Source organism: Peromyscus californicus, unplaced genomic scaffold, assembly GCF_007827085.1.
Source record: "Peromyscus californicus insignis strain IS unplaced genomic scaffold, ASM782708v3 Scaffold_17__1_contigs__length_78620276, whole genome shotgun sequence".
NCBI classification, from domain to species: domain Eukaryota; kingdom Metazoa; phylum Chordata; class Mammalia; order Rodentia; family Cricetidae; genus Peromyscus; species Peromyscus californicus.
The window spans coordinates 50,518,156-50,541,039 of NW_026294469.1; the positions used below are offsets into that span (position 1 = coordinate 50,518,156).

General features: G+C 45.7%; 1 protein-coding gene across 3 annotated transcripts in view; it reads left to right on the plus strand.

The window, feature by feature from the left end:
- Sh3tc2 (SH3 domain and tetratricopeptide repeats 2) overlaps nucleotides 1-22,884 on the plus strand; it is a 56,225-nt gene that overhangs the window by 29,841 nt on the left and 3,500 nt on the right. For all 3 annotated transcript variants that reach the window (XM_052742281.1, XM_052742282.1, XM_052742283.1), the window contains 6 exons: nucleotides 2,487-2,528; nucleotides 2,653-4,350; nucleotides 4,442-4,622; nucleotides 18,507-18,657; nucleotides 19,296-19,418; nucleotides 22,116-22,266. In XM_052742281.1, coding sequence (XP_052598241.1) covers nucleotides 2,487-2,528; nucleotides 2,653-4,350; nucleotides 4,442-4,622; nucleotides 18,507-18,657; nucleotides 19,296-19,418; nucleotides 22,116-22,266 — 2,346 coding nt within the window. The remainder of the gene's footprint in view (nucleotides 1-2,486; nucleotides 2,529-2,652; nucleotides 4,351-4,441; nucleotides 4,623-18,506; nucleotides 18,658-19,295; nucleotides 19,419-22,115; nucleotides 22,267-22,884) is intronic.

Below are 22,884 nucleotides of genomic sequence, written 5' to 3' on the forward strand. Positions count from 1 at the left end.
CCCGGTTCATGCTTGATCAGCAGTCCCTGCAGATTTCAGGTGTCTCTGGATTGCACACATAGTGTTATCCAGCAACTGTGACACATGATAAAACCAACTTGCCTTTACCATGGGTGGTCAGCTGTATGGGCCTTTCATCCCAAGGAAAGCAAGAACTTCCCGAGTCATGGCTAAAGGTCACAGGGCTGACTAGGTACCAATTCACAAATCATACAAATAACTGGAAATTGATCTCAGAGACAATTTCTCCCCTTATTTTACGGATTAGGAACCTGAGGCCCAAGACTATTAGTACATGAGCCAGGATAACTACAAGCCAGGGCAGCCCATTTCAACACACTACCCAAGATATAAGATGACCCTGAGTTGTTGGATGAATAAATCAGTCTCAGGAGTTGATCTATCTTGCCTAGCATAGTTTTTGGCAAAGTTGAATGAATGAATGAATGAACGCTAACAGTTTCCTTATGATGGGAAAGACCCACTGCTTTATGTGAAGGAGTAGAGGTACTCTCACTAATAAAGCTGAGAGAAGGTTCTTTTTTCTCCAATCTCTCAGTGATAGTGGTATGCCTGCGTCTATGTGGCCAAATTAGATGGTTGTCATTTCATGGGACTAGCCGGAGATTCTTCATAAGGGACTCTCAGGCCAGTTTCCAGGAAGAGAGGGACTTGGAGACTTTCCCTGTGTATAGGGAGCCTTTGTGAGGAATACAAAGCCTATATATTGGCACTCAGTCCTAGCAAAGCTTTCTCACTGTAGCAGATCTGCTGGGCTCAGCCTGGGAGCTGGAGCCCTGAGCACTTCCTGGTGGGGGAAGCAGAGCTCTGAACATCAAGGACCAGTGTGCTCTGGGAGCCGGGAGGGGAGCAGTGATTGGTAATAGACTTGGATCAAAGATATGTTTCCTGTTGGCCCATTGACTGGGAGATCCCCAAACAGGTCCCAAGAAGCATGCCACTTCTTGTTTTTAAAGACCAGGAATCAACTTTGCTGGCTGTGGGCTATGCCTTATGGTTGTGTTGACCCCGGCCTCAAGGCAACCAGAAGGGGAACCGCACTACTAGTAAATGCCAGCTGTTTTAGGGCTGATGCCTTGGGGAAGGAGTGATTCTCTGAGTCTGCTCCCGCCTTGTGATGAGTACAACACAGGCTTTCAGTGATCTGGTCCCCGAGAGAAACGGCCACATGAAATGGGCATGTGTCTTTCAGCACTGGAGAGGCCAGGGTACGCAAACAGCTTTGTGAGGCAAACTCCTCAGCTCTTCCAGCTTCTGCTGCAGGCCTTTCACCCTTTCTAAGTTGCACGTTGGAGTGTCTGACATGGCAATCCTGGAAGCTCTCCCCACAGGAGAGCAGGCAGAGGTGGGGCTTGATGAGGGGCTACTGGTCCAGAGTTCACTGATTCAAGGCGTGGGGACCCCACTGCTGCTGCTTTCCCAGGAAAAGTGGATTCTTCCCTCTAGCAGTGGCTGTTCTGAGGGTTGTGTGGCTTTGACCTCCACAGGTCCGTTAGTGGGGGGCTCCTGAGTTAAGAACATGCTTCCCTTGACTGGGCTCCACGCATCTTCTTGGTTCTTGCCTAGTTTTTTTTTTTTTCCCACTTTTGTGACATTGTGCAGCTGCAGTATAAGTCACTCGGCCTTTATGATTCTCTCAGCTCTCTCTGCTTTTGTTTTGTTTTGTTTCTTTCTGGAAATAATTGACATGCGTATTAACACACCCCTTCCTCCATCTTGTTCTCTTTTCCCTTTGAATACTTCACCTGTGTGATCACATCAGTCCTGGGACTTGGGCCGACTCCTTGTGTTTCCGTGTGAGCCTCCAATCTGTAGTTACCATTTCTACTGTCCTCCTTGGCTTGAGATATACTTGATTCTCTACCTACACCTATGACTAGCTCTAAGTCAAAAGATCTAAAACCATGTAGCATATTCCATCAAGTTACTTGAGGGAACAAAACTGGGGCTTCAGAAGTATTTTTGTTCCTTCAAACATGAACATTTATGGCCCCCAGTCTTGGTACTTTTTACTGCACACAGAACTCCTGTCCATCAAATGGGTGGATGATGAGTGAACGGAGTAAAGGAGCAGGAAGGGGAGGGAGAGCAGGAAGGAAGCAGGAAGGGGAGGGAGAGAGGAAAGGAAGTAGGAGTGATACCCTGTAGCATAGCATGTTAGAAGTGCCCTGTGATTATAGTTCTCTCTAGCTCTGCTATGAAGCAACTGAGAGGTTTAGGCCTTGCACCTCTTGAGAGGGTTTTAACACAGCTCCATGCTCACAATGTTTCCACATTGTCTTCTCTGACCTGCCCCTGCTGTAAAGTGTGTGAGTTACACAGGATGATAGAAACCCTGAAGCTCATGTTGAGGGGGTCAAGACTGCCCATTCCTAGCCTTACTTCAACTCAAAAGCTCCTCAGGGGTCATCGGCATGGTGACGTGTTCTGACCTAACACTAGGCCTGTCCTTCATCTCTACCTAGGTGAGTTCGAATCCATCCGGAGTCTTCAGAGTGATCTGAGCGGTGAGTAGTGATCGTGCTGAGCCCGACCTCTTGTCCTCAGGTCAGCTCGTCTATTCTCTTGCCAGGAGCTGAACTGCCCTAGTTGCAGACACTCAGGGATGCTCAACTCTGCCTGTCCTTACAGCATCTCTGCCTGAGGGCTTCAAGGAGGCCAGGTCTGGTGGGACCTGGGAGGAGCGGCAGACCCTGGGCTCCAGGCGTTCCAGCAGTTCTATGGACTCCAGCCTCGAGGAAGAGCTCCTATCAGCCTCCTCAGACAGCTATCACCTTCCAGAGCCTGATGACCTCGGTGACCCGGAACTGTTCATGGACCTGAGCACTAGTCTAGAAGAGGATGAGAGGGAGCACTTTGCCCCCATCTTGGCTTTTCTGGATCATGAAGGCTACACTGACCACTTTAAGAGCCTCTATGATCTCTCCTTCTCTTTCCTTACTTCCTCCTTTTACAGCTTCTCTGAGGAGGATGAGCTAGTGGCCTACCTAGAGACCTCAAGAAAGTGGGCCAAGATGAGCCGCATGACGTGGGCGCATGCCCGGCTCTGCTTCCTCCTGGGCCGGCTAAGCATCAGGAAGACAAAACTTTCCCAGGCCAGGGTATACTTTGAGGAGGCCATCCAAGTCCTTGATGGGGCGTTTGAGGACCTTTGCCTCGTGTCTGCTCTGTATATCAATTTGGCAGCGATCTATTTGAGGCAGAGGCTGAGACATAAAGGCTCCACCTTGCTTGAAAAGGCAGGTACTCTGCTAGCCTGCCTGCCTGACCGTGAGTTCACGGCCAAGAATGAGCTGGATGTGGTGGCCTATGTACTACGCCAAGGGATTGTGATGGGGAGTGGTCCTCTGGAGGCCAGGTCCTGCTTCCTGGCCGTCCGATTGCTTCTGAGCCTTGGCCGACACGAGGAAGTTCTGCCATTTGCTGAGCGTCTGCAGCTCCTTTCTGGATACCCTCCTGCCTCGGAGGCTACAGCCACCATGTTGAGTTTTCTGTATGACAAGAAATATCTTCCACATCTTGCAGTGGCCTCTGTTCAGAAACGTGGTCCCCAGAGTGCCCGGGGGATGTCTATTTCCATTTGGCAGGCCTATTTGGTCCTCCAGAATGCCACTAAGATCCTTGGTGTTCCTTCCTCAAGCTGGGGTGAAGTTTCTGCACTGGCCTGCCCAACCCTCAGGCAGGCCTTGGCTGTCTGTGAAGAGCAGATGGACCTGAGCACTCAGAGGACCTTGTGTCTCATCCTGTCCAAAATGTACCTCCAGCACAGGTCTCCCGATGGTTCTGTCTACTACCTGAGCCAAGCCCAGGCCTTAGGGAAGCTACTGGGGGAGCAAGAAGCCTTTGAATCCTCTCTCTGTCTGGCCTGGGCTTATCTCTTAGCCAGGCAGGCCAAGAAAGCTCTGGAGATCCTTGAACCGCTACTGTGTTCCTTGAGGGAGACAGAGTGTATGACCCAGAGAGGAGTGGTCCATAACCTCCTGGGACTTGCATTTCAAGATGAAGGCCGGACAAGAAGGGCAGCCAAGAACTATCTGCGAGCTTTGATCAGAGCTCGCGAGATGGGGAACGTGCGGAACCAGGCCGTATCTATGGCCAATCTTGGCCACTTGAGCCTCAAGTCCTGCATGCAGCAGTCAGCCAGAGGTTATCTTCGGCAGGCTGTCCGGTTGTATTCTGAACTCCAAGCCAACAAGGAGACAGACATGGAATTGATACAAGTGTTGCTCTGGTTGGGCCAAGCTCTGGTGTCTGGGCACCAGCTGGTCCATAGCCGCCTTTGTTATGAAATGGCATTGCTGTTTGGCTTAAGGCATCAACACTTGAACAGTGAGTATGTCCCATATTGCTGGGAGCATTGGAAAAAAGTATTGGTACATGCTTTGTCCATGTCTCATTCATGTCCCTGCTTTATGTTCAGGTCAGCTTCAGGTCACCAAATCCCTCTGCCATTTCTACAGCTCCGTGTCCCCAAACCCTGATGCATGCATTACATATCATGAACACTGGCTGGCTCTGGCTCAGCAACTCAGGGACCGGGAGATGGAGGGACAATTACTGGAGTCCCTCGGGCAGCTTTATCGGAACCTAAATACATCCAGGTGAGTCCCTGCCTTAGGGAGAAATGGTGTTCTTTCTCTCAAGACGCCAAGCCCAAATGCTTGTGGTACATGGATATTGTGATGGAAAACCGTGGGTCTTGCAGCAACCATGCATCACTATCTATCAGCTGGAAGTTCTGTGGCCTTGGACACGTTATACCTCTGTTTCCTCTTCAGTCAGATGAGGATGATAATGGCATTTATCTTACAGTACCACCGTGAGAAATGAATGAGTCAGAGTCCCTGAAATACAGACAGGGTTTGTAATGATTACTATGTCAGTCTTACTTGTGTGTTTCCAAAACAAGGTGTCCTGTGACTGGCTGAGAGTGCATGATTCAAAGGGGGCAGTTAGACTGAGGACCACAGCCCCTTCAGGGGTCTTCACTACTTGAAGACAACTGCGATTCCAGAAAGGACACAAAGTAAATAAGTGTCATGAAGCAGGGTGTAAAATTTTATGGTAAAAAAAAAAATGCTGGATTAGGATCTCATCTTTAAAATGGAACTGGGACTCAGGCAGTCGCGTCTACTTTCACCAAGCCTCAGAATGACCACGTGGTAGTGGAAGGGTGGACTTGGCACCTCGTTGTGTGGGAAAACTGTATATTAGCACTGTATTTTGTGGTTGACTTCTTGGTACCTTCTGAACAACCCTCAGTTTTGCAAAAGTATGTTCATTATATATCCAAGCGTCCTTTAGACCACTGATACTCAGTCTCCCCACCCACACACCATGCCACCTGCTTGCTCGAGTTCTTTTCTTTCCTGGGTCCAGGGCCGCCAGGATTCTCCTTTACTGGTGGGCAGCCTGCAGCCCTGTCTCTAACAGGCCTTGATGCATTTCATTACCCCCCACCCCCCACCCCCGGCCAGAGGTCTTAAAAGCTTTCGTTTCACTTTGTAACAGATTGTGTTGTAATGCTACATTCGTAATTCTGGATGGCTTCTAAATACAGTGGAGATGTTTCCTAGGGATGAGCAGAGAGGCATTTGAGGGGAGAGGCACTGCCATAGTTAGGGTCTCTTGCTGAGATGAAACACCATGACCAAACGCAAGTTGGGGAGGGGAGGGCTTACTTGGCTTCCACTTCCACTTTGTAGTCTATCATTGAAGGAAGTCAGGACGGGAACTCAAACAGAGCAACCTGGAGGCAGGAGCTGATGCAGAGGCCATGGAGGAGTATTGCTTACTGGCCTGCTTCCCCTGGCTTGCTCAACCCGCTTTCTTATAGAACACAGGACCACCAGACCAGAAGTGGCATCACCCATAACAAGCTGGGCTCTCTTTGATCAATCACTAAATCAGAAATGCCCTACAGGCTTGCCTACAGACTGGTTTTGTAGAGGCATTTTGTTAACTGTGTCAATGGACGTAAAACCAGCCAGCAAGGGTGCCATGGTAACTGTGGGTATGTAGGCAACCAGACAGTGGTTAAGCACTGAACTAACTGAACTCTTTCTCTATGTATTTCTCCCTGCTCACTGTATTTCATTTCTGTTCCCCTTTCTCTTACAAAAATCAGATGTCTTCTGAGCTCCCTAGTGCCTTTGCCTTTGGTGCCAGGGAGAGAATTTTGACCTAGGCAGCATGGATGGGGTGGTGTCCAAGGAAGGCCTGTCCAGCCTGTCCTGCATCCATTCCTGCATACCCTAGGAGTCTGGATGCCTCTGGACAGACACAAAAGATGGCTTTCCGTGAAATTTTGAGATGGAATAGTTGTAGACATCTGGGAACTGGGCTTTAGGAAAGTCAGATTTTAAATGACTAAAGGAAGGATGCCAAATGTGACTGTGTATTTTCAGTTTCAGATTACTCCTGTTCCCAGCTCCCACTGGCCATCCTGTGCTCTCAGCTCTGGGTCAGTTGTCAAGAATACTGAGATCCTAAAGGCATGTAGGAAGAGAGAGAGAGTGAGTGAGAGAGAGACAGAGACAGAGACAGAAAAAGACAGAGAGAGGAGAGAAAGAGAGGAGAGAGAGACAGAGAGAGAGAGAGAGAGAGAGAGAGAGAGAGAGAGAGAGAGAGAGAGAGAGAGAGAGAGAGAGAGGAGAATCACTGTTCTTAGATGATGCAGGAGATACAGAAGAGATATGGTGTAGGGACCACAAGAAGATAGCAGCTACTGGAAAAAATGGCTGGAATTAGGAATCTAGAAACCAAGTCCTGCTGTGACCTAGTAACATGTCCTTAGAAGCTACTGTCTTGGTTGCTATGTTCGTACAACCAGTTTGAATCAGGAACCTTCTAGTTGAGTCTGAGACCAGCTCACTATACCAAGGACTACCAGATCCCTAGTTCCTCCCAAGAGGCTTCATTTTTTGAGGCAGATTCTAAAAGCTGTGGGCCTTTTAGATACAGGGGCATGGAGTCAGAGACCTAAGGTTTTTGGGGGGTTCTGGAACACTCGAAGTATGGTCAGAGTTCTTGTAGGCAGACGTTGTATCGAACGTAGAACTAGGCAATTGCTCTGTGCTTGTGTGGGCAGCTGAGTGATAACTGAGTTGTTATCAACTCAGTTGATATGTTATATGCTTCCCTGCATTTTGTGGGTTGAAAGAGAGCTGGGGATTCATTGCCAAAGAGAGGCACTGGCTGGATTGCTCAGAGCGTGGGCAAGGAAAAAAGGGGCTTGTAATATGGAGGCAAGCTTTCTAGTGTTTAGTGACAAGATTAGTGGTCAGTGCCATCAATGGATATTCAGGTTCCCATTCCACATTCTCTTTTTGATCCTGTCCTATGCAGTATTAGGTATAGAGCAGCATGGACCCCTCCTTAAGGAGTACTCACAAACAAGGAACCAAGTATTGAATACAAGTTAGGATACAATGGCAGATTTTTCTCCCTAAAATTAGATAATTACTTAAAGTTAAAAAAAAGATAATCAAACCAGCATTGAAGATTATGCACCAAAAAACAAGGATTTCTTTGTAAGTTCCTATGCCCCAAGTTCTCCAGAAGTAGCTATTTACACTTTTAAAATCTCCATAAATAGTTCATGCATATGAAAAATTATATATCCCATTCTCTATACTAAGTTCTAGATATATTAAATATAATACACATACAGCTTAATTGTATATGTAAGATTATGGTAAAAGGTCTATTATACAATGCAGTATACTTTTTGCTTGCATTTTTAAAAAAGTATCACTATGAAATGCCGAGCCAGCATTTTTGAGGCTAAGATCTGTTTTATTGAAAAAGATTTTCATACTATATGTTTTGATCATGTTTTTCCTCCCAGATTCTTTCCACCTCCCTACTACCCAATTTTATGTTCTTTTTTCTCTGTCTAAAAATAAAAAAAAAAAAATCCAAACAAACAAACAAAACTAATGAAAAAAAAATCCCCAGTGAAAATGAAAAATCAAAACAAACAAGTGAAAGACCAATGACTCAAAAAATGCCAAAACAAAGCAAAATGAAACAGAATCCAGTAATAATAATAATAAAACCCCACCACCAACAACAAAAACAAAACAAAGCAAACAATGAGTTTGCTTTGTGCTGTCCAACTACGGCTGGGCCTAGGGCCTGCCCTGAAGTTAATATACCCAGTGTGACTCCGTTGGAGAAAAGTGATTGTCTTCTTACCAGTGGGTATCATTTGCAGATAGCTTCTTGGTTAGTGATGGGACCCCAGGTCCACTTCCCCGTCTCAGTGATAGGAGTCTGTCTTGGAGTTAGCATATTCCACCATGGGAGCCTTTCTGATGGGCCAGATACTATGGTAAATGCTGGGGAGTCCCGTAGTTAGGAAAAAAAAATCCAAACAAACTATCCAATACAGCCTCCACTGTGTGAGAGTCTGTGTGACTCTTACAGGTATTCAAGCAGATATTATCATGCAGGAATTCTTGATAACAGCATCATTGACATTTAATCACGTGCAATACAACTGAGCCTTTACAATTTAATTTGCAGCTCAACATACACTCTAGTGTTTGCTTTTTCATGTAGCTATGCTAAGTTTCATTGCTACCAAACTGCCAATCATCTTCAGGACCTCCTCCTCCAAACCTGGAAACCATCAGCAGCAGGACTTCCTATTCCCCAATTCTCATCCTGCACTGGAAATCACAGACCTGCTGTGTATCCCTGTTGACACTAACTACCAATGGGATCATTTTTGTGACTGGTTATTTCAATTAATATGATGTTTCCAAGACTCATTCATGTCAGGCTTGGTAACAAGAGCCTTTATCTGCTGAAGCATCTTGCTGGCCCACCATTCATTATTTTTATTGCAGAACAATATTCTACGGCTATGCCATATTTGTTTATATCATTCTTGAGTTGATGGATATGTAGGTTGTTTCCATGTTGTGGCTATGGTGCATAATGGACGTTCATGAACAAGTGAACTTGGGGTTGTAGTTCTCTTGAGTATGTACCTAGGAGTGGGATTACAGAATTATAAGGAGTTCATACCTTTATGTTTAAATGTTTGGAGAACTACAGTCTTTTCCCAAAGAGGTTGTATCATTTGACATCCCTATGACTAATGTGTGATGACCTCACTGCTCCCAGACCCTCACTATATTTACTATTGTATGCATTTCATTTTCGCCCTCCTAGTGGGGTGGGATGGAATCTCATTTTTTTTCCATTGTGGTTTAAATCTGCATTTCCATAGTGACTAAAGATGTTGAACATTGTTTCATGGGCGTTATATATTCTTTTTGGAGAAATATTTTCCCAAGTCACTTGTCTGTTTTAGAATCAGGCCCTTTGCCTTTTTATTGTTGACTGTAAGACTTCATGTATTCTGGACCCGAGTCTCTCATCAGACATGTGTATTGCAGACATTTTCTCCCAATCTTGCTGTCTTGATTGCCTCATGCAATGAACTTGTCTGCTCTTTATGATGGTCAAGCTCCATTAACACTTTATAGGTGATTAGGAAAGCACACCTCTGGGTGGACTGGAGAAGGAATTCCAGAGAGATGTAACTAAGCAATAAATACCCACCACGAATGCAGATGGCGCCATCCCATAGGCTGGTGGCCCAGGTGAAATACAGGGGGAAGAAGAGCCGACCTGTGCGGGCTCCCTGTCTTCTGCTTCCTGTATCCTGTGATGTGAACCACTTTCTCCCCATCACATTGCGCCATGACTTTTGAAAGGGGGAGCTGGAATAGATCTCTCCTCCCTTAAATATTTTGCTCAGGTACTTGGCAAGGTATGTTTCAATTTTCTCTTTATTTTGAGCAGCTTTTTTTTTTTTTTTTGGTCTTTCTAGGAATTTGTCCATTTCATCAGAGTCAGCCAATTGACTGGTGAACCATTGTTCACAGCGTTCTCTAGAGAAAAACCTTATCCCGTGTCTAGCTGTCTTATCTATTATTGAACATGGGGTTATTAATATATCCAGTCATGTTTTTGCTGAGTTGTCTAGTTCCTCTTCAGTTCTGTTAGGTTGGTCTACATGTCATTTTGGACTCCGTCACACACACACTTGTAATAAGTGTGTTTCCGGTTCTGTTGACTGTCTTATCAGGACAAAATGACTGACATTGTTTCTAGTGATAATTTTGTTGCTTTTATCAGTGCCTCCCTCTGTAACTGTTGCGGGGTGTGTATTTTTACATACTTTTGGCTTCTAATGTGTCTTTGAGTCGACACTTCAGGCATTTAAATATGTGTTCTGCCAGTGTCGATTTTTGAAGTATTGAACTCAGTCATAGTTAAGTAATCACCCAAAGGTAGGCTTTAGACGCCATTTTATCATTTTGCTGCTTGTTTTTTGTTTGTCTCATAGCCTTTTCAACTTTCATCCCTCCGTTACTGCTATATTTCATGGTAAGTAAGTATTTTATAGAGCACCGCTTTATTTCCTCCCTTGCATTTACTTTCTCAGTGGATTCCCGAGGACCGTGGTTACTGTATTAACCAGGACCACTCTCAGGAGTTTCTCAACATGCGCAGCCCTGCACATGCGCATGGCCTTCATTCCTAGAGGGGCTGGGGCTTTGCAAAGCCCATGGGGACACCACATTCCTCTGCTTTTGCTTTGATGTGTGCTTGCCAGTTACTCCTATGTAGTTCCTTTTCGTGATGCCAAGGATTGAACCCAGGGCCTCATAAATGCCAAGCGAATCTTCTACCACTGAGCTACAGGCTCAGCCCTAGATTCCAATTTGTCCCAAATATTTTCTTTATATCAGGCATTGGCAATGCTTAATTATCCTCCTCTTCCTCCTCCTTCTTTTTTTTTTTTTTTTAATGAGTAAACTCTGAGTAATGTCCAACAAAAATAAGCTCTGTAGGATAGGCTTTAAGAGGCCATCCCCGGGTCAAATTGACAGTTCTCTGAGATGAAATTTTGGGGAATCCAAATTCTTCCTGATCTGTTCTGATCAGTCCAGTTTCCCAGTAACTGACTTTGAGGCTTTGGTTTGATGGTTGTCACAGGTCTGGGGTGAGCAGGGAGGATCAAGGCTAGGGGAGAAAGCATCCCATCTCAATAAAATTAAGGTGAGATTTGAATGGACTTTCCAAGGAAAGGTTTATTTTGAAAATTCTTGACTTGTGTTTTCATGGCCTTTCTTGAGGCCTGGTTTTTCCCAGATCCTTGCTCCATTGTTCCAGAAGCTGACCCAGATCAGAGTTCTTTCAGTCTTTAAATTTTTATTTGTTTTTATTCTATGTGTATGGGTATTTTGCCTGCATGTATGTCTGCACATGATTTATGTGCCTCGTGCCTGTGGAAGGTCTGGGATCCTCTGGAACTGGAGTTACAGACGGTTGTGAGCTGCCATGTGGATGCTGGGAACTGAACACTGGTCCTCTGGAAGAGCAGCCAGTGATCTTAGCCACTGAGCCATCTCTCCGACTCCAAAGCCTTTTAATTTTAATATTCAGTAGTTCCAGTTTTTAAGTTTTTTTATTTGAACTCTTTGGAGGAAACGTTCACTAGCCAGCCACTTCACTTCCCCAGAAACAACCAGCCATGTCACAGGAAGCTCCTCCAGATGGAACGTTATTGTCCCTTTGTAAAATAGCCATTTCATCGGAGACCATGCAGGAACCAGGTGCTTTTAGCATGTATAGATCACCCAGTCCTACAGAGAGCTTTTAAAAGAGAAAAAAAACAAGAACCAAAGAACACAGATTAACAGGTGTCTCTACACCCCTGGGTGTGGTCACTTTAATTTCTCATGAAACTTCCTGGTAGCTGAAGTAAAAAGGGGAAAAGCCTTCTCTGGTTCTGACTGTCAAACAAAAGAACACAAACGAATGTGTCTGTCAGAGCAAAGTTTTCCTGGCATTGATTCCCAGGAAGAATTTATTTAAGTGGGCCTTGATGTCATGGACCAGTGGTTCTCAACCTCCCTGAAGCTGTGACCCTTTAATACAATTCCTCATGCTGTGGTGACTTCCTAACCACAAAATTATTTTCCTTGCTACTTCATAACTGTAATTTTTGCTACTGTTATGAATTGTAATGTAAATATCTGATATGCAGGGTGATCTTAGGCAGCCCCTGTGAAAGGATCATTCAACCCCCCAAAAAGGTTGCAGTGCATAGGTTGAGAACCGCTGTCATGGACTGACTTCTTCAGCTCCTCTCAGAGGATTTCCATTTTCACCAAATTCAAGGTAAAGCAAGCAAAGGCAGGTTTAGAGGAGAGAACGCTTCTAGGGAGGGTTGGAGCGGGGAGTGGATCTACGTGAAAGCAGTCATCTAGGGGTAGGGATCGGAGGGTCCGCGTGACAGAAGTCATCTGGGTAAAACTTTCGAGGAGAGTCCCGAGGGCTACGTCTGATGTTTGAAAGGAGGAGAATGGTAGCGAATGGCATTTCAGGTAGATGGGAGAGTGGCCAGAAATCGGTAAGGCCATGTACATAACAGGTAGACAGACATGGGTGAGCACTGGGACTCAGGCAGAGAAGGCGCAAGCCCCTGGCTAACCAAGGATGCAGAGTCAGGTGGGGTTCGGGGGTCGCATCTTAGCAGGCCTCTGGACTTATGGTAAGCATCCATAAAGAAAACACTGGGCTGGCAGAAAGCTTATGTTGAACATGTGCTGTTTGCTGAGCAGTGTGTCTGTTCCAAGGCAACCCCATGTGGCAGGAGCGTTCTGCGGAAGTCGAGAGCTAAAGCCGCCCAATGTCTTGCCTGAGGCCCCCGGCAGGGGTGGGTGCCAATGGAGGCTACAGTAGTATTGGCCAACTTGTTTGTCTTTTATTTTTTGAGTCAGAATCTCCTGGAGCAGGGTGACCTTGAACCTTTAGTCTCCCGCTTCCACCACATAAGTGCTCGGATTATGGGCACGAGCTACCACATCCCCCGTTAGCAAGCTTTAAAAAAAATAGTCAGATAGTAAATTTTTCAGGCTTTGTGGGCCATATGTTCCCTGTCATCGCCCCTCCACTCTGCAGCTGTGGCGCAAAAACAGCTCTGGGCAGTACATAAGCAAATGAGTGTGGCTGCATTCCAAGGAAGCGACTCACAAAGGCAGATGGGAGGGTGTGCTGGGCACACACAGGTCAGAGTTTGCCACCCCTAGTCCATAGTGCATGGACTCATGTACTTTGAATGTGTTCTGTTTTCTCTGCTAACAGTCCTCACCCTAGATAAGGAGGCCTTGCAGATAGTCCTGCAGTGAAACCTCGTGGGATTCCGGGGATGAGCGTGGCTTAGAGTTTATCGCTCTGTCCCTGCCTGCCGCAGCCCAGACTCAGCATGCCGCTTGATTTCACTGGGCCGATCTCAAATTCCCATTTCCCTATTTAAGGTGGTTTCCCTCTTCTTCTGCCCCTTTTGGTGGTTATAATTGCTTAGTTTAATGGTGTTCTCAGGTGTTTAAAGTGGGAGGGGTTAGAAGGTGATGAGAAGTTTGGCTCACTCTTCAGTACCTACAGAGCAGTGGCCTTCTGCCTCCCAGGTGACAACCAAACTGGAGTTGGATGAAGTGTTTCAATCTCTGGGTGGGAGAAATCTTTGTGGATCTTGATCTCCGTCTTGATCTGACGCATACAGACTGTGTTAGTTACTTCTCTGTCGCCATAATAAAACGCCATGGCCAAGGCAACTTATAGAAGGAAACATTTAATAGGGCCTCAGTGTCAGGGGTTACAGCCCATGACAGCAGAGTGAAGTCTTGGTGGCAGGAACAGTGGAGAGCTCACATCACATCTCAGAACTGCAATGGCTGCTGTGTGTGTGTGTGTGTGTGTGTGTGTGTGTGTGTGTGTGTGTGTGTGTGCGCGCGCGCAGAATGCACTGGGGATGATGGGAGGCTTTTGAAGCCTCAAAGCCCACCCCTGAATCATACCTCCTCTAACAAGGCCATGCCTCCTCTCCCAAGACCTCATCTCCTCTAACAAGGCCATGTCTCCTCCAGCAAGGCCACACGTCTTAATCTTGCCAAACCATTTTACCAACCCAGGATCAAGTGTTCAAACATATGAGCCTATGTATGTGGTGGTGGAGGGGGACATTCTCATTCAATCCACTACACGAACCAATCCCTTTTTCTAGAGTTGAACCAGATAGGGTTCAGGAGGACCTTGTAACTTTACTGGATCCACTGAAAAAGTATTTGTTCATCAATTTCTGTGGCCCAGACAATGAGCAAGAAATCAGATAAAGGAATTACAGTTCCCAAGCTTATTATGCTCACAGAATAGTAAAGGGAAAAGAAAATGAAGAGTCACCAACACAGTGGGAGACACTGGTAAGTGCATCCACATACTAACTAGAAAGAGGGAATGCTTTGTATGTAGCAGGCCCTTGTGGAGACCCATTAGTCTCTGCATGTGAATATGATGCCAGCCTAGGATCTGTTCCTCCTAGCTTTTATTCTTATTCTGTGCTGCTTGCTTATGTGGAACTAAAATAAAAACAACAAAACAAGCAACAGGACACAACAAAAAACCTCCAACATTTGGTTTCCAGTATAACCAATATGACTAATTCTTAACTGTTCTGCAATCCTAAATGAAGAAACACTTGCATTTACCATGCCCACACTTGATCCCAAGGCTGTGGTACATTACCACCCACTTCTGCAGATGAGGAAATCTTGTTCAAGGTTTGCAATCATTTATGTCCTTAACCATTTCAGTGTTTTTAAAAGTGGCAAAAAAAAAAGTAATCAAAGCTTTCCCACAACTGATAGCTAAGCCAGAAGTTCCATGAGGGTTGCTTGAATGTGTGATTAGACACTTAGTATTAGATTCTGGTTAAACATGGTTTATTACCTGACCCCAGTTACACTTTCTGAGCCTTATTTCTCCATTTTTAATTATATTTATTTATTTGTGTGTGTATGTAGAGTGTATATGAGAGAGAGAAAGAGACAGAGACAGAGAGAGGAGAGAGAGAGAGAAAGAGACAGAGAGAGAGAGAGAGAGAGAGAGAGAGAGAGAGAGAGAGAGAGAGAGAGAGATGAGCACAGCATGTGTGTGATGGTGTCCATATGGAAGTCAGAGGACATTGCAGAGTCAGGTTTCTCCTCTACCTTGTGGGTCCCAGCGACAGAACTCAGGTGTTCAGGTTTGGTGGCAAGTGCCTTAACCCGTGGAGCCAGCCCTTTCACTACCCCTTATTTTTCCCTTTTGTGGGATGGATGTAGTAGTAGTAGTAGTACTGCTCTCTTGGAGCTATTGTGATGATTAATTGAGATTATGTGTGCAAAGTGCCCAGGGCATGCTTAAACGCCCAGTAAACTCCAGCTAGCTATATATTGCCACTACCACCACCAATAAGTAACAGAGAGTTCGAAATAAAGCTTCAGAAATGAACAGGGGGATTGGGAATGCTTTTTTTTTTTTATTTTTTAAAGCCATTGTTGATTTGTAATATCAGCTAAGCGCCTTGCTAATTTGAAGTTCTACTCGAGAGAATGGGCATTGGAAATGCACATCCCTCCACCTGGCAGAGGGCCAGCCCTCTGAAAGCAGAGCTCTTTCTGTAGGAAAAGGACAGACTAGACCCCTGGAGGCTGGACTCTGCTGGACTCTGCTGGACTCTGCTGAAGGTCAGGCAGGTCCACCCAGGCAGGGTTGGCAGGACGACGCTGGCTGGGAATACAGATGTGCTGCGGTCACATTGCCACAGTTCACCTCTTTGGATGGGGAGGAAGAAACAAGTCCTGAGACCCAGAGTGTGAACTTGGAGACAGGAAAAATGGTTAAAAACGGCGATCAAGACTGGATAGGCAGAGGAGTCACATGAGTGAATTGATGGTAACCCACGAGGTTTTTTTGTTTTTTCCCTTTTGATTCAGAGGCCAAGCCAGCTCTACATCTTCAGGTGGTGGTAAGAGGAACCAGGGTGCTGGGTCATTCCAGGTCAAGCCCGTGTGTGACACAGCACAGCTGTTGGATTTATCATACTGGGGTGGGGGTGGGGGTGGCAAGGAGTGATAAAAGCCCCAAGGCAGCTGGACACGCCTCTCAATTTAAACTGTTGAGTACTTTCCAAATGTCCAATGTGTGTCCTGGTGAAAATCCTCCACTCAAGTGGGGTCTGGATGTCCCTGCACTCATGAAGCTCCATGTTTTACCTCCCACCCCCACCCCGGGGGAGTTTCTTGGAGAGAAATGCTTATCTCTATTTTCCCCAGCAAGGAGTCAAGTGCCTACTCCATGTGTTAGCCTCTAAGAATCTAAATCTTGTTCCCTGAGGATCTGGAGACAGAAACTTCCGTGCAAGGACATTTGAGGGCAGTAAGTGGTAATAAAACACAAGCGGAAACGGGATCAAGATGAGATTTATGAGTTCTGTCTTCACCATTCGTTCCAGTCAGAGTGAGGAGAGTCTTGGAGACTGGCCTGGGGTGCTTTAACCCTGTTCAGAGGTGGGGAGAGAAGGTTAGGGCTTCCCCGGCTTTTTAAAGACTCTGGTTGTCCTAATTGGGGAGATCAGTGGCCAACACAGTATTGTATGCAGCTTCTCAGCTTTCAGCATTGTCCGAGCTCCGGATCTCTAATACTTGAGAGAGTCTACTGTTCACCCCAGATGCCAATCATCTTATGTCAAGGGCAGGGCAGTAGGGACAACCAGAGTTCTTTCCTAGCTCTTTCACGAGCCAAATGTCTGGACACTTCTCAGAAGGCCCAATGCTGCTTCGCTGCCAATACGGATCAGAGCTCATCATCAGTCAAGGCAGTCTTTGCATCTCTCATTGGAAAAAGGGCCTGGCAGCTGAGTTGTCCGCGATGAGCCAGCGTATTAATCCATTTTCCATTGCTATTACAAAATACCTCGGGCTAGGCAATAGGGCCCGGAGCCATCATCACTCCAGGTCTGGCAAAGGCCTCTTGGCCAATGGCATCACAATGGCAAGAATGTTTGGTGAGATAAGAAACCAGAGCTGTGCTGAAGTTTCTCCAGGACAACTCACTCTCATGAGAACTAACCAAGGTCCCAGGAGAGCCTTGTCACCCCCTCTGTGAGCAATGGCCCCGGTAACCCATGACCCAATTACTTTGGATTAAGCCCTATGTCTTACAGGCTTTACTACCTTTCAGTTTTGCTACAGTGGCGATCAAGCCTCCAATACACTAACCTTCATGAGACAAGCTGAGTCAAAAGTACCACAGGTTTTAGCTGTGTTTGAGGTGTACTTCCTGTGTATGTGCTCACAGATGTGGTTGGATTTCTAGAAGATGTATGTTCTGGACTTGGATGCATGTGATCACAAACAGAGTGTGTTTCAGGAGCTCAGATTTATGAATTGTGACTGTCATGCCTCCATTTAGTTAGTCCCAGGGGGCTCTGGGCAGCTGAGGTTTTCTAAAGCTCTCAGGTAATACTGATGCAGTGGAGGCCGTGGTGGTGGGAGAGGGGGCTGTGGGCGGGGTTCTGGTCTGCTGCACAGCCATGTACAGTCATTTCCCATCTCTGGAACTGTTTCCTCTAGAGCAGTGGGTCTCAGCCTTCCTGCGACCCTTTAATACAGTTCCTCATGCTGTGGTGACCCCCATCCATGTTATTATCTCTGTTGGCTACTTCATAACTGTAATTTTGCTACTGTTATGATTCAGAATGTAAATATTTGGGGGGGGGATAGAGGTTTGCCAAAGGGGGCTCCAGCTAGTGTGACATTTTAAGCTAACCTGGTGAATTGCACAGCTTGGCTGCATGTATTTGTTTTGAAAAGCCCCCCAGGGACTCCTTGCTGATGGAGGGGACATCCGTGGCACAGAGGGTACCCAGCGAGCATCCCCTGTTGCTCTCTAACTCTGGGTCTGCACCACCCTGTCACCCACACCACTTTTCTGCATTGATTGCTGTCATGGAGAAATTGCACATTCTACGTGACACATTTTCCCCCAAATAACTAAGGAGTACCAACTAATTAAAGAATCTCCAAATAATTCAAGCAAGATTAAGTACCAAACTTCAAAAAATTCAGTCCGTTTTGATTTCTCTTCTTAATGAAACATCAAAATCTTCATGATTTCAAGTTACCCACTACATATTAGCACTATGGATACTCAAGCATTAATTTCGGGAAAGTACATTTGGTGTCTTCTAAGACACTTACAAAAAACATACAGCAGTGTAGTCTGAAGGTTGTGGGTTAGTAACGGTGGGCATGATATTTAAATATTCATCAAATGCTTACTAACTTCTAGGTGCTAGTTTGAACATTCTGGATGTATTGTGTTTCTCAGGCCTCACAATAGTCTTCTAAGGCAGGACAATTACATTCCCCTTTTACAGATGAGGAAACTGAGGCATGGGTAGGTACGACCTTGTCTCAAGGTCACACAGCAGAGATGAGCTTCAAATCGGACCCTGCTCTCTCTCTCTGTGGTCTGCGGCAAACTTGTTCTCTTCTAGAATCCCAGGTCCTTCTGGGCTGAGTGACCTCAGAGCCCTTTGGATCCTCCACAGCTCACAGGTCCACATCTGTCCTCAGGTCCCTCAGAAGATCCCTCACCTGCATCAAGGAGAGTCTGCGTATATTTGTTGACCTAGGGGAGAGAGACAAGGCGGCTGAGGCCTGGCTGGGGGCTGGGCGTCTGCACTACCTCATGCAGGAGGACGACCTGGTGGAACTGTACTTGCAGGTGGGTCCTGCTGGGCTCTCATCTAAGTTGACTGAAAGGCAGACATGAGAGCTTGTGGGAGCTGGGGGAGGGGCAGTAAACACAGAGCATTTGCTGCTAATAACTAGTGACCTAAGCTTGGAAGAGTTGGGAGTTTGTGCCAAGTCTTGCTGCCTTGACTTGCTGGAGTGGAGCCCACATTTCCAATTTCAGTCATTTATACATTACGCGGGTGCCGTTGCTAAATCCATATACCCTCTGAACCATTATTAATGTATTTTTCTTGGACTCAACTTCAAATCAACCTTTTAAAAACACTTAACTTTACATAATGTCTCAAATCACTGGCTTGACTCACTTTTAATGGTTTTCCTGAAGCATAATAAAGTAAATATTTAAATATGGAAACACAGACTGTTTATCTATGCACTACTAAGATCTCCCCAAGTCCCACCAGAAGAATGCTATCCTCTTACATGGGTAGACTTCCAGACAGAGCATCAGAGTCTTCTTTCCAGCCTCATGGGTGAAGGCCAAATCTACACGATGACTAGGGTTTCTAGAATTCTGACTAGGTACCCTGGATTCTCCCCCTGCTTGTCTCACAGAGCTCTGGGTGCCCTTTTCTCTGCCTTTGACAGCCATTTCTGTCCCACTAGGCGGCCATCCAGACAGCCTTGAGGTTAGAGGAGCCCTCCCTTGCTCTCAAGCTTTATGAAGAAGCAGGTGATGTGTTCTTCAATGGTACCCGCCACAGACATCGTGCTATGGAGTATTACCGGGTAAGCCATGGACTTCCTGTGCTGAGCCAGACCCTGGCACAAATGTGGGCAGCCCTATTGGACCATCTTCCTTGTCCAGCATTACATCTTTATCCTATCTTTAGCCTAGCAAAGGATCTCATCCACTCTGTTACTCTTTGGCTTGAGGTATGAGACTTGCTACCACAATATACCATAGTAATTAGGTCTCTTGTGTACAGCACCTTACAGTGGTAGCATATATAGATTATCAGTGTTCTCTTACTAATGTAGCATTATGGAAGATGACCTAAGGGATGCAATGGTAGTCATTGTATTGGCTGCCTTTTCTGTCACTGTAATAAAACAATGACCAAGGCAACTTATAGAAGGGAGGGTTTATTTTGGGCTTGTGGTTCCAAAGGGATGAGTAACATCACAATAGAGAAGTATGACCACAGGCAGGCACAGGAACAGTAACATCTGAGAGCTCACATCTCAAACTACTAGAGACAGCAAACTCAAGATGGTGAGCTTTTTTTGGAAACCCCAAAGTCCACCCCCAGGGATATACTTCCTCTAGTAAAGCCATACCTTCCAATCCTCCCCAAACAGCCATCAACTGGGACAGCCATCAACTGGGAACCAAGTATTCAAATGCCTGGGACTTATGGGGGACATCTCATTCATACCACCACAGACACCAAAAACATGCTACTGTGCTTTTCATAAACATATATTAAAGTGTATTTAAAAATTAAGATGCATAACACCAGCTCACCAAATCATGACTTCACAGTTATTATTGCAAATGATGAGGCTAGAAAATAAGAGAGTAAATAATACTAATTAAGTAAATGTCCAGGTATAGCAGATATATGAATTGTTGCTCATTACCTGACTGAAGTTTGGGAAATATTTGGTCCTAAAACTTTGCTTGTTTGGGTGTACACTCTTTACTCAGTTGCTGCTTCTCATCATCCATGATCAGATACAAAAATATGTGCTGGGCACCGAGTGTAGGTGGGAGAGCAAGAAACACATCACTGACCATCAAGATGCTTATTTTCATGTGCACTTTATGGACAATAAAATGAAGGCTTGGGACTAGGGAAGTGGTTCAGTATTAGGAGCTCTTGCTACTATTGCAGCAGACCTGTGTTTGGTTCCCGGCACCCACATGGAGGCTCATAACTGCCCATAGCTCCAATTCCAGGGGATTCAATACCATCTACTGGCCTCCTCAGGCACAGCATGCATGCTGTGCACACACATACCTGCAGACAACACTCATATACATAAAATAAAAATAAATTAATTGAAGAAGAAAACTAAGGCTTAAAAACACAAAGTGACATGCCTAAACTTCTAGAATTATGAAAAAATGGAAAGCATTATTTATTGAACACTGTCAGACACCTGTTCATATATGTATTTCACACATCAGCTGAGATGAAGGACTCCCAGGGTGACCTCAGAGTTATTGGGAACTTTGGAGAGCCCCACATTGGGTGCCATATGTTACTGGGGAAACTGGAGTTCCTTCTTTTGAGTTATTAGCTGTGCTAACAAAAGAATTTAGAAATGGACCTAGAAAGAAGCCCAAAGACAATTTTATTAAAGTTTAACAGAAAAACAAGACAGGAAAGCTGTAAATCTTGGCAAGACCAGGAGGAGAGAGAAGAGTGGAGGGAAAGCCGTGCTGGTTGTAAGTAGCCACGTGGTGGAGGAGGGTTCATGGTATAGAGAAAGATCAGAGCACCAGGAAAAGCACCAGGAAAGCTTTCCCAACATCTGAAAGAAAAAGAAAAAAGAAGGCAAAGACAATGTTACGTTTTCCTGAGTTAGGACTCAGAAAAGAGCCCAGGCTACAAGGCAGAAACTCAGCAGTCTGTTAGAAGACCTCCAGGCAGCTGACCTCGGGGAAGAGTTTCTGGGAAGGAAAAGGACATTATCTCACTAAGGGGACACTTGCTTCCCTTATCTTCTTAGCATGGCTTTAGGTGACTGGCAGGCCCAGATGGATTAACTCTTAAGGAGGAAGACAATTGTTTGTAATATCCTAATTTTTGGAGCTGATTAGAATGTCACATCTTTTACCCAGTGCCGGAAGTTGGTTCCATTCTTTAATGGGGCCTCAACAGAGCCTTGATATCCTCAATGGCTTCCAAGGCCATTCCCTTCTAAGAGCTGAGACGTTAAAATCATTTAGGATTGGGCTATAGTTGGGGAATGATTATAGCCCATTTTCACTATGAAAATCTAGAGACCCCCCCCCATTCCAAAGTTGTTCACTGGAAGGGATTAGTGTCTGTAGTGTAGCTTCACCCCTAAGATGCCTCCCAGGTAGATATCATTCAGGAAGTGATAAGCCAGAGCTGCCTTCTGGCATTCCTGGCTGGGGAGACAAGGATGACATGCCCTGCTTCTGGTTAAGGACGAGAATGGAACTGTTCACTTTTGGGATCCCTGCCCCTAAACTGCCCAGCCACTTTTTCATCTCCTACCCTCATCATTAGGACGTTGACTTCCTTTCTGCCTTTGGTTGCTCCCATTTTAGAAGGTCCGATGGCCTCCAGCTCTTAAACTGGTCACATCTAGGCAAAGCACCAAGAGCTGAGCCAATTGAGAAAAAGTAACAGGGGGAACACAGTGGTCACCGCAATCCCTCCAGGAGAAGCCAGGCCTGTAGAGTGCAGGGGTGTCTGTAGATTAAGATGGCTATGTCTCGGATCTCAGGCGGGGGCCGTTCCTTTAGCAAGGAGAATGAAGGCAGTGAGAACTGAGCTTCGGATCTTCAACAAACTGACGGAGCTGCAGATCAGCCTCGAGGGCTATGAGAAGGCTTTGGAATTCGCCACCCTGGCTGCCAGGCTGAGTGTCCTCACAGGTAGGTGGTCCTTCCCCATAGGTGCATGGGAGCCAGAGGAATGAACACCATGCGGGCATGTGCGTGGCTAGTAAGGAAGTGGGCACCAGCTGTTGACTCCGCCTGTATAGGCTCTAATCCTAGGTTCAGCAGTCAGGGGAAATGTAACTGAGTAAGGATTAATTTCCACAAGTTTTGTTCCTCATCAACAGAGCAGGTTTCAAATGAGTGTCTATCCAACTCTGTTATGAAGAGCAATAATTATCTATATAAATATCGCAGCATGGGGTGAGGGATGTAAGCCCTCATTCTGAGGTCACTGTTGCCAATGGTAATTATTATATCACAGTTGGTAACGTTCCCCCATGAGGTAAGTGGTACTTTGTCCTATGCATATGTAGTACCTTTATTACATAAAGACTTTTTATGCTGCATTTTTAATTGATTGGTAGTTAGGCTGAAGCACATTTTCCCCATGGAGTAGAAATGCAAATGAAGGTCAAGTTCCCATTAACCTAACTCAGGACATATTTAAAAGCGCTTTTGCTTACAGGGAAAGCTAGTGGGAAATAATGTAAGCCATTGGCAGGGAGGAAAGGTCGAAGTAAAAAGATTGAAAACAAACTCAGTCTTGAGTGT